This window comes from Penicillium robsamsonii (genome assembly GCF_028829455.1).
Source record: "Penicillium robsamsonii strain IBT 29466 chromosome Unknown utg000003l_segment0_segment0, whole genome shotgun sequence".
Taxonomy (NCBI): domain Eukaryota; kingdom Fungi; phylum Ascomycota; class Eurotiomycetes; order Eurotiales; family Aspergillaceae; genus Penicillium; species Penicillium robsamsonii.
The window spans coordinates 2521703-2532968 of record NW_026643221.1 but is presented as its reverse complement, the minus strand read 5'-3'; the positions used below and the strand labels follow the sequence as shown (position 1 = coordinate 2532968).

The 11266-nt window shown below is 49.4% G+C and overlaps 5 protein-coding genes across 5 annotated transcripts; 3 read left to right on the top strand and 2 right to left on the bottom strand.

The window, feature by feature from the left end:
* Positions 1–109: 109 nt before the first annotated feature.
* N7447_005678 (spliceosome assembly protein PRP11) lies at positions 110–889 on the top strand (the record flags this gene model as incomplete). Its single annotated transcript, XM_057229940.1, has 2 exons — positions 110–121; positions 194–889. The coding sequence occupies 2 exons, from the start codon at positions 110–112 to the stop codon at positions 887–889; spliced, it is 708 nt and encodes a 235-aa protein (XP_057085030.1).
* Positions 890–1650: 761 nt separating this feature from the next.
* N7447_005677 (serine/threonine protein kinase CBK1) lies at positions 1651–3847 on the bottom strand (the record flags this gene model as incomplete). Its single annotated transcript, XM_057229939.1, has 4 exons — positions 1651–1963; positions 2023–2499; positions 2628–3131; positions 3213–3847. 4 exons carry the CDS (start codon positions 3845–3847, stop codon positions 1651–1653), a joined length of 1929 nt encoding a protein of 642 aa, XP_057085029.1.
* A 721-nt stretch (positions 3848–4568) lies between these two features.
* On the bottom strand, positions 4569–6256 carry N7447_005676 (beta-N-acetylhexosaminidase; the record flags this gene model as incomplete). Its single annotated transcript, XM_057229938.1, has 2 exons — positions 4569–4982; positions 5033–6256. Coding segments are annotated over 2 exons (1638 nt in total), but the record flags the coding sequence as incomplete, so codon positions are not given.
* A 961-nt stretch (positions 6257–7217) lies between these two features.
* On the top strand, positions 7218–8219 carry N7447_005675 (glycoside hydrolase family 16 protein; the record flags this gene model as incomplete). Its single annotated transcript, XM_057229937.1, has 2 exons — positions 7218–8026; positions 8078–8219. 2 exons carry the CDS (start codon positions 7218–7220, stop codon positions 8217–8219), a joined length of 951 nt encoding a protein of 316 aa, XP_057085027.1.
* A 1175-nt stretch (positions 8220–9394) lies between these two features.
* On the top strand, positions 9395–10968 carry N7447_005674 (Tim22-complex subunit TIM54; the record flags this gene model as incomplete). Its single annotated transcript, XM_057229936.1, has 2 exons — positions 9395–9485; positions 9548–10968. The coding sequence occupies 2 exons, from the start codon at positions 9395–9397 to the stop codon at positions 10966–10968; spliced, it is 1512 nt and encodes a 503-aa protein (XP_057085026.1).
* Positions 10969–11266: the final 298 nt, after the last annotated feature.

The following is an 11266-nucleotide window of genomic DNA, read 5'->3' as shown; positions in this document are numbered from 1 at the left end:
CTGACGGTGCTATATTAGCTACGATAGGAAGGCGGTCTCTGTGGATACCGCCTTCGCAAAACACCTGGATAGTGAACTCCAACTTTCTTCAAGCTACAGCGCTAACAAGATGGATTACCAAGTACGTACACGTTGACCTGGCGCATCGCCATATCCTTCATCTACAATAATACCATGCTAACATATACCCTAGAACCGAGCAGGCTCCAAATTCGGCGGCGGCGGCGTCGCCTCCAAATCCGCCACCAATGCCGACCGACGCGAGCGGCTGCGCAAGCTCGCCATGGAGACAATGGACGTCGAAAAGGATCCCTATATCTTCAAGAACCACCTGGGCACATTCGAGTGTCGACTCTGCCTGACAGTACACCAGAACGACGGCTCGTACCTTGCCCACACGCAGGGCCGCAAGCACCAAACGAACCTCGCACGACGAGCGGCGCGCGAGGCGCGTGAAGGAAAGAACCAAGATTCATCGTCTATGCCTGGCGTCGCGGGCGTGCAGGTCAAGAAGCAGCTGATCAAGATCGGCCGGCCCGGATACAAAATCACCAAGATCTTGGACCCTCTGACGCGCCAGCAGGGCTTACTGTTCCAGCTGCAGTTCCAGGAGATCACTCCGGGTGTTACGCCTCGTGTGCGCTTCATGTCTGCTTTCGAGCAGCAGGTTGAGACCCCCGATAATAAGTACCAGTACTTGGTTGTTGCGGCGGAGCCTTACCAGACTTGTGCGTTTAAGCTGCAGGCCAGAGAAATTGATCGTCGGGATGAACGCTACTGGACTTGGTTTGATGAGGATAGTAAAGAGTTCTGGATCCAGATTATGTTCAAGACTGAGCGGGAGGAGATGTTCAGTGGTGTGCCTGGTCTGGCACCCACGCAGGCTTGAAATTTTTTCTTTCGATTCCCTTTTTGTTCATTTATCTCTCTTGCTCTGCTTTGCTTTCGGACATGCATCAAAAGTTGATGGTTGTCTCTATGGCGGAAATCTGGACAGGCGTTTCGGGGTTGTTCCATGTTGATACTTAGTTTTTATCTGATTCTCGAGCGACTCGCTTTTCATGACAATTGAAATTCAATTTTGATGGCAGACATGCCATCAACAACACTTCCAACGTTTCTTATCGTCCTGTGTATTACTTAGCTGGCCGAAAGAGCCCACAGAACAACAGTCAGAGCATTGGGCAACCAGCCAAGTCATTGCTTGCGGCTGAGATACTAAGTTGCATTGCAGTCTTCTCTGTTAACCGGCTTAAAGCGTATTCCACCGCAAGCCCGCCGAGTTTACGAGGATTATGTATTGTGAGAAGGGCGGACGTAGTCGGAAAAGACATGTATTTTATTCTTTAGGGTAATATCCTGACTATCCTAAATCAGCTGTGACTTTCCATGACAAGTAGTGTTTGTATCGTCTTGAGAAAGATGCAAGGCGTTAGATACAAGTATGTATCAACAAGTGAGATCGAAGATGGATCATGATTTGGGAAAACAACATCGCGCTGATATGCTCAATGATAATGTGCAACGAGAGGAAAACAAAACCGAGCTTTTTTTCTGGCCGACAAAAGAGTACCATTGAGAAACAAAGGATGCAAGCCCTGCTTGCTTCCATTTTCTCGCGGAATCGGTCAGTCTCGGAACACAACAAACCTAAGTGGTTTGGAAGGCGTTGAAAGCTTTGTAGGTATAGCCGATGAATGGCAAACTCATCTCGGCTTCCTGTGAGTCCGGCATGGCACGTGCCTGGGCGCGGTGGATCGCACTGGTATCCTCCTGAGGAATTTCATCAATCGGGAAGTACGACACATCAATGTTCGAGCTGAGGCGCGGCTCGAAGGGAGCACGGATGCCGCGCAGTTGATCCCAAACAACACCCCTGAAGAAGGGGTGGTTTTTGATCTGTGTCGCGCCTCCGTGCTGACCACCTTCGCTGCCAATACGGTGATCCGGGTCACACAGGAAACTAGACAGTTCAGTTAGCGGGTGGTCTTTGTAAGGTTTGGATAGTAGATCAGAACTTACCTTCGGATCAGCGCCTCAGAGTCGCGCCCAAGAACCAGTTCATCAGGGAAGTACAAGCACTCTCTCCAGTTGACGATTTTCCGGTAGGTGTCATTTGTGTCTTCAGCACAGAACGGAGGCCAGCCCACGAGACATTCAAACATGATAGCACCAACAGACCACCAATCGCAAAGATAAGTGTAACCTTGACCGTTGAAAATCTCAGGAGCAATATAATCTGGAGTTCCAACAGTGGAATAGGCCATGGCACGACGAGACTTTCGCCAAGTATTAATCTGACCACGGTTAGACACTGTCAGATTGATGGCATCATTGAAGTATCCAGAGTTGCGGTTTCGATCCTTGGAAGTAGAGTTCTTGAGGAGGTTTTGGTAATAGGCGTTATCGTGAGTCTTCTTGCCGCCGGTCGACAGACCGAAGTCAGTAAGCTTGACATGACCACCCCGGTCAAGCAAGATGTTGTCAGGTTTGATATCACTGTCCAAGAAAGATTCATTAGTATGGATTGTCTTTTATGTTGACATGTGCACCTTATTCTTCATTAGAGAGAACAAGATGCACATGCCAATGCCTCAACTCGCAACCAAAAACCAAATATCACTTACCGATGGAGGAAACCAAGCTTGTGCACAGCTTCAATTGCCATCACGACCTCGGCCATGTAGAACCGTGTAATGTCTTCAGAGAAAATCTCGTACTTGATCAACATGGTCATCAAATCACCACCAGGCAAAAACTCCATCAGCAGGTAAAGGTACGCAGCATCCTGGAACGATGCATGAAGCTTCACAAGCCAAGGGTTATCCTTCGAATCCGCCAGAATATCACGCTCGGCGCGGACGTGAGCTAATTGATCCTTCTTGAACATTTCCGTCTTGATCAACGACTTGAGGGCGTAAATCTTGCCATCAGTCTTGCGCTGCACGAGCTTGACCTCACCGAAAGCACCCTTTCCGATAATCTTGATGGTCTGGAAGTTCGCCGGTGTCTCCTTTGTGCGCAGGAATCGAAGGAAGTCGGACTCTCTCTTGGCAATCACGTCGGCATCCTGGCGCTTCTTTTCGACGGGGACACTGGGTTCACGGATTGTTTTGTCAAGTTCAGCCGATCTGTAGGGGCGGAAATCATAGGTGTAAGTCACAAGTCCGGGACAAGACTTCAGGATTTTCATTTGGGATATGGATACTTACCGCATGTTACGGTCACGGGCCCGTTCAATATTCTCATGGAAGAACACAGTCACCAGCTCCTTTGCCGCCTTGCCTCGCTTGTGCACATTCTCAGAGTACCGATCGGGGAAGCGTTGCAACTCTTCGTTCTCGGAGGGTGGGCGAGGGCTGCGGGGCACGGGCGGGATCAGGTGTGATGCTTGGGCCTGTGTTTGAGCGGGGGAGCCACCGGCGGTGCGAGGCCGCTGGGCTGGGGAGCCAGCCCGGTTATTGAAAAATCCTGCACGGTTTGCGTTCAGATCCTGGTTGGAGAATTGCTGGATCAGACCATTGGTGCCGTCGGGGTAGCCCGGGCGTGTTTGGTACGCGGGCTGGGGCGATTGCAACGCTTGCTGTTGCGCGTACTGCTGTTGTTGCTGATGTTGCTGCTGCTGGGCATACTGCGGCTGTACCTGTTGGGGCGGGTAATTGTTGGGCATGAAATAACCCGGAGCGTAAGCTGGATTGGAGGGGTCGACGTATTCCTGGGGCCCCTGAGTCTGATAGATGGGCTGGGGGAAGGCGGAGGGGGTAGTGGGATAGGCGCGGTTGTTGGCATTGTAATTACGGTCATAGCCGTAATTCATGTTGTTGCGATTGTTGTTGTTGGGATCCATCTTGACTCGAACTCCCAAGAGACTTTTCAAGGCAAATGGGGGGAAGAGAGATGGGAGGGAGGGAGTTGAAGACGAGGGCGGGGAGTTTAAAGAAGCGGTGGCTCAGGAGGCAGTCTAGCCCCAGCGTGACTGGTTGACTGTTGTTTACATGTTACATGTTTACACCACTCGATTGACCCGAAACAACTGTTGTTGAATGTGTTCCTAATGCCTGTGATACTTTTGTTTTTATCCAATGATTTACTAGAATCAGGCGGCTAAGTAGTTCGAGAGGGGAAATTGCCAATGTGCCAGTGTGCTAATGGGCTAATATCGGTTTTTTATAAGATGAGAAATTAGTTTACACTCCCTGCTAGTATCCAGTAAATCACAGCTCGGGATTAGCTCTTGAAGATCACCGGAGTTCAGGGATTTGTGTATTCCGTACATATCTGACAGTTTTCTGCAGCTTTTTGACTTTCCTCCGATTTAGTACTCATCTCTTGCCGCTTTTAACAAAACCCCTGGACATATTATATAAGTTGGCACGTGACCGATGGGAAATGCCCCACCTGCTAGCCCTATCTCTATGGTTTGTGTTCATATAAGATCTTTGATTTCGATTTGTCTATAAAATAGGCATGTTGTCTTATACAATTTGGAGGACGACCTTTGGGGTTCTGACCTTGAAAACTCAAATAAATTTATGTTCTTGGACTAGTCTTCCAGTCAGGTTGAAGCCTCACCACGTGCAGTCACCACTATACTGTGTACACCACGCCATCTGAACAGGTGCAAGAGTGATTCCCCGCAACACCATTCTCTCTCTCATATCAGACAATCGTACAGCTGCATCAACCTGGCTCCTATTTTGTCCGCCTTGAGTCTTCCGTCCAGACCACATATTTTCTCCCGCGCCACACGACCGTGGCCAGACCATCGGATCCAGGTTTGATGGGTCACTCTGCTCGCTAAAGAGATGGATCTCGCCTCCGAGGACCAACTTAGCCTGCTCAGCAGACAGAGAAGCGACAGGGTCATACTCCCACACCACACGCCAGTTGTTAATGGGCGAACAAAAGTCAGCGTACGGGTAGTTGGCCGGGATGTCGGCATTCTCGAAGTTGAACCATTTTCCGTGACCACAGGCAAGGTACTAGATATTGTTAGCAATTGACAAAATTGTGGCATGGACGATTCACGAACCCAGCTGTCGGTATCTCCGAAGAGAGCTTTGTGTCCTCGCGAGGTTACCGCGTCAAGGGCTTTGGCACCATCCCAGGTCTGAACTATGACATCTTTTCCAATGGTGAGATTCCATGTGAGAAGCAACTCCTGCCAAATAATTGGTACAAGGCCTGCTTTCCTGACCAAGTCATGACTGTGGTCCACGAACTTTTGAAGTAGGGGAGTAATGACTGCGACGTCCTTGGAGTTGACAGTGTCATCCAGGAGGTAGTCGCTACTTTCAATCTCATCTCCACCGGTGTGGAAATATGCCGAATATGGAGAGAGTCTGGGTAGGACATCATCGAACAGTTTGGTGACAAAGTCGTAGACCGGTGTGGAATTAAGCTTGAGTTGTCCGCAAGGAGGTTCAGAGCAATAATCATGCCATGACTGCTGACGGAATGCGGTGACGAGCTCTGGGTATGCGAATCCAACGGCTGTGGTGTGTCCAGGCATATCTATCTCGATGATAACCTCGACGCCACGGTAGATACCGTAGATCTGGATATCTTCGACATCTTGAGGCGTATAGGATAGTCCAGCATGATAGGCGCCTTTTTTAGATAGTTCTGGTAGCGCAGGGACATCCAGGGGCCAGGCTTGTGCATCGGTCATGTGGATGTGGAAACGATTAAATTTGTTCCAAGAAAGGGCATCAATGGTCCGGAGGATGTGCTCCTTGGGGTACCAGTTTCTGGAAACATCCAAGTCCAGGCCTCGATGGTTGTACTTTGGCCAATCACTGATGCTGACGGGGGCGAGATTGGAATACACGCCAGTGCCTTTGACCGAGTGCGAATAGAATAGTTGCGTGAAAGTCTCCAGAGCACGGAGAACACCAGTAGACGATTCTGCTGAGATGGTTGCTTCGCCATTGGTTCCGATAGTTAAGTTATAATTCTCATTAACTGTGCCTGCAAGGGGTTTGAATGTTGATTTGTCGTCTTTTGTGGTCTGGGTGATCTGGAGTTTCCGTATATACGTCTTTGAATGACCAGTCGCGGCGGGTTCGTATTTATCCAGCTCATTGCGTGGATGGAACTTCCAAGGAACAATACTACTTGTGAAGATAGAGTCACGAGCCCTCTGCACGGCGGCCGCGACAATCTCCAAGCTTGCGATCGTTTTGGTTCCAGCTTTGGGATGCGGAAGCTGTGATTGAAGACCCTTGTCAGCTGCCTGAGAAGAAAAAAAAAAGTGCTATTGTATCAACCTACATCTTGATTATTGTATGAGACCTTAAAGTCCTCCGCAATCCAAACAGTAGAAGTTCCGTTGGTGAAAGATTGAGGGGCAGGCCATAAGGCCGCCACATGGCCGACAAAGGCGAGGAAGGCAAAGAACCTCATGATGATTCGCATGGACGGAAAGTCATAACCATCGTGCAGCAGATGCACACTTTATATCTAAATCTCACCATTAGTCAGTATCCTCAGGGGTCATTTAATATGCCCCATGAAGCGATGTCGTGATGATGCAGGAACACTAGAGGATTGCAGGGTTGTATGTACAAGGTTACACTTAAAACCAGAAGCTATTAGTTTGCTACTGATCTCCAAATCATGTCGTGCTTTTAGCATATATGTCGCTCTCTTACTGAATGTGGTACTAGTTATAGATAATATAGATTGATACATAAACCCTGTACATTGTGCTAACCCTTTTAGTTATAGACTACCGAGAGCCGGAGCTAGCCATTAGCTCAAGTTTACGTATGCACGTCTAAGGTTTAAGTATAGTTTGTACATTTCGGCATATTTGACAACCCCAGGTCTATGATGACGCATATCGATCGCTGAGTGAACAATTGAAGTGAGTAGATCCACTGATAGACAACATCCTATCTATATTGTGCTGCAATGTAACATCGGCTTCACTCTACATTTAATAAGACACGGGGATTTAATCTATCTTTCTTGTTACATACCCCGCTCCTAACGGAGACAACCCTAACTATAGGAGGACTTGACCGGAAGACTTAACCTCTTTACGAAGCACGTAATGATAGTGGCATATGCAGTCAGAGTACAGTGTGATCCGTCTTGCTATCATGGTGGTTAAGACCCCTTAAAAGTATATAAGGAAGGATTATTGCACTGGGGATTGAAGTTATATTCATTATCCTATAAAATCTTGTATCCTTCAATATTCCTGCTTAAGGATGGTTCGACTTTCTACCCTCGTTGGCGCTGCTACGCTTGCGCTATCAGAGACGGCCACGGCAAAATACGCGTTGTTCAAGACGTACGACACCACGAACTTTTTTGAAGGGTTTGAATTTCGAAACGGCACTGGATCTGGCGGGTTTGCTCAATATGTGGATGCTGCAACCGCAGAGGCAAAATCTCTAGCAGGTATTCGGGACGGCAAGGTGTACCTAGGCGTCGATAATACGACTGAAAACACGACTGGTGGTCGACAATCCGTCAGAGTCATCACGAAGGATGTGTTTACCAACGGGCTTTATATTGCTGATATCGCCCACATGCCAGGCAATGCCTGTGGCATCTGGCCGGCCTACTGGACCAGTGGTCCAGACTGGCCCAACGGCGGCGAGATTGATATCATCGAAGGCGTCAACATGCAGAAAACTCCCATCATCACTTTGCATTCTGGAAAGGACTGCACCGTCACAAATACTGGCTCGGCAGCTGGCTCAGTCCTCGTCGATCCCGATTGTGACAGCAGTACCTCCTCTGGCGGCTGCTCCCAGACGTCGACAAATACCCAGGCCTACGGGGACGGCTTCAACGCGGTCAATGGAGGCGTGTACGTAACGCAATGGCTGCAGAGCGATATCTCGGTCTGGTTCTTCCCCCGTAGCAGCATCCCGGCGGACATCACGAAAGGGGCTCCAGCACTACCCACTTGGGGCAAGCCATTGACCCGGTTCGTGGCTTCGGGTTGCGACTTTGCGACTCACTTCAAGAGTAACGATATTATATTCAACACGAACCTGTGTGGCTGGGCGTAAGATACAATATTCACTGATACATCAAGAGCTGCGCTAACACATACCAGTGGAAGTGAATGGCCATCCGAGTGTAAGGCGAAGGCTGCTACTTGTAAGGAATATGTGGCGCAGAATCCGTCAGCGTACTCGGATGCGTATTGGTTAATCAACTCTGTAAAGGTATATCAGTGGAGCAATGCTGCCAAATAAGGCCTCGATGTTAGAAATGGTCATGATATGCCGAGGCAAAAAATAGGGTAGCTCGCAGCTGAATCTATAGAACTGAGAGGTCCAACTTGGTTCTTCATATAGATTATTTACCATACTTTTATGAAACAAAATAAAGTAGGAAAGTGCAGTTAGAATATTCGGTCCTCGCCAAGTAACCCAATTCCCGAAATGTAATTAGGTTACTTGGCGAGGACCAACTGTGCCGTAGTGCAGAGGAAAGAATCTAGAAGATCTAGGGAGATCGGTGTGGCTCACATGCGGCTCAACGGTCACTTTAGGTATGCCAAGTATCAGTACACTTCCAAGGTTTACTGATCTTCCATTGATCTTCCCATATGTAGGCCTTGGTTAGGTTCGAGCTCTTATAAATGAAATGATTGTTTCTCTTGATTCTCATATTAATATCGAGTGAGATATGCGGAGTTCTTGTCTGTTGACATAAGCGAAGCAGCTTGGCATTGGAACCCGCTGCTTAGATTGAACCTCGGGGCGACTTACACATGATTGATGCATCTAAATACACTATGCTTGGGAAACCTCCAGGCGTCCACGAAACAGTCTGAGACCCAACGCCATAACCGGGATTCTCCGAGGGTTTCAATCATCGAACGTTGCTAGGGAGCAATATTGACAAGACAAGCAGGCGATGAATCAGAGATGGCAGAAAGTTAGACCAATACTGGGATCCTGACATGCTTCAGGGCTGACTACTAGTAGCTTGGTATGAGGTTGGAACTCTGAAAGAAAGGTTTGTAGATTTGCTCTATATCTAGTACCTAATATTATACCTCATATGCTTCCTCATCATTCATGGTTGTTTGTCGCAAGGATAAAGCCCTTCTGAAGGCCTCAAGCTCATGGATTGTTATCAGACAGTTACTTCTGGTATTATTCGCCTATAGAATTGAAATACCCCTAGGGAGGTAAGGTAAATGGACTAAAGTCACCAGGAATCCGAATAACCAAGACGAGGAGCCTAAAATGACACTCACATCTCACAGGACTTGACCTCGGCGATCTGACTCGGATGAGGTTTATATCAAGTCACGTGGAGCCGGGATAAGGTAATCCCGCGGCAACAATTTTCCCCGAACGAGCATGCCCCGGGTGTACGTTATTTATACATATAGACCATTTATCTCTTATACAGCCCAATGGCAGACTCATCGAGCTCTGCTGCGCCCTCGGGCGCTGGCAAGCCCCAAGCGGCCCCGAAGCCTCCTAACCCAGCGTTTAAAATGATGGGTACGTCTCTGTTCCCCAGATTTTAACAGTCTCAAAAATGCTAATACCGCAGTGATCAACAGGCCTCCCTAATATGCGGTTCAAACTGCCCTCTCGCAACTGGATGATCTTCCTTACTATCACTGGATCATTCACCGGTGCTCTTATATACGATCGTCGGGAGAAGCGCCGCGTGCAACAGAAGTGGTCGGAGCTCGTGGCTCACATTTCGAAAGAAACTCTACCAGTCGACCAGATGCGCCGGAAAATGACAGTGTACCTGGCTGCACCACCAGGGGATGGCCTGCGCGTGGCCCGGGATCACTTTAAGGAATATGTCAAGCCCATCCTGGTGGCCGCGGCGTTGGACTATACGGTGATTGAAGGACGACGTGAGGGCGACGTGAGAGCCGGCATGGCGGAAAACATTCGCAAGCAGCGCCGAAAGGCCGGAGAGCCCAGCTCAGCTGTTGAGGAGACCGGCGTGGAGGCAGTCGTTGCTGCCACCCGGGAACACATTGGGGTCACTGACGAGCCTGGCCCCAAGGGCGACTTGGTCATCGGCAGACACACCTGGAAGGAGTATGTCCGGGGCTTGCACGAGGGTTGGCTTGGCCCCTTGGATCCACCAGCTCCGCCTCCAGAGGAGTCGAAGGAGTTGATCGTGAATACAGTGGAGGATGTCAGTGCGACCAAACCAGCTGGTCTCGCAACCCCCGAGATTGCGAGCATCAATTCTCCTGAGTTCTCCGAAGAGAAGAAAGATGAGACCCCTGAGCCGAAGATCGAGGAACCTGAGAAGGAAGAAGAGAAGAAGGAAGAAGAGAAGCCTTCCAAGCCAGCCGGTCCTACCCCTGCATATATCTACCCTAGCGAATACTCGTCCGCCAACCTCCCCACCACCATTCCCCAGTCCTTCGACAGCTCCACCCCAGTCGAATTCCCCCATCTCCTCGGATTCCTGAACACCCCGATCCGAGTCTACCGCTTCCTCACACAACGTTACCTTGCCGAGGACGTCGGGCGCGAAGTTGCCGCAATTGTCCTCGCGAATAGCGCACGCCCATACCGCGAAGGCGCCTTCAGCACAGACAACGAGCCTACCGCCGCCAACGTTGAACCCACCCCTTCTCTTGACAGCTCGTTCACCGACCTCCCCCCTCGCAACTACGAGCAGCAGACCGTAATGGAGGCTGCTGAAAGTGAGTGGCACAAGTCTGCGCACAAGCGCGAGGAAGGCGAGGATAAAGAGCGCGAGTGGATTGATGATATGGTGCTTGATCAGCGCATTGCCTCGCGCATGCAGCGCGCCACTCTTTCCCCTGAAGACGAGGCGCGCGCTCAACGCATCGCCGAGAAACAGGAATACATTCTTGGCGAGGAGCGGCCGACCCCCGTGCCTTTCTGGAAGCGCATGTGGATCGATCACGGCTACGGTGAGAGTGACGAGGCCCTGAGACGTAAGCCCATTTTGGGTAATCTCGACGGAGAAGACACACAGTGAAGAGATCTTCAAACGTTTTCTGCCTGATCTTCACAATTTGAAAATTGGTTTCTATAACGGTTACGGGATAGATTTTCCCCTGGCATTCAGCACGGCATGTGTTGGTCTTTTTTGTTTAGCATATTGCGACTCCCACCTCGGCTTGTATATTAAAGGCGTTTGATGTCCCATTTTAGAAATGTACATTGATGGAAATGGTGTTCTTCAAATTTGGAGTAGATTCTTTTACGTTTAGCACTTGCTTGGTTGGCAATAGATACTAGTACATTGGTTCTCCCAGCACCTGTATAATCACTCT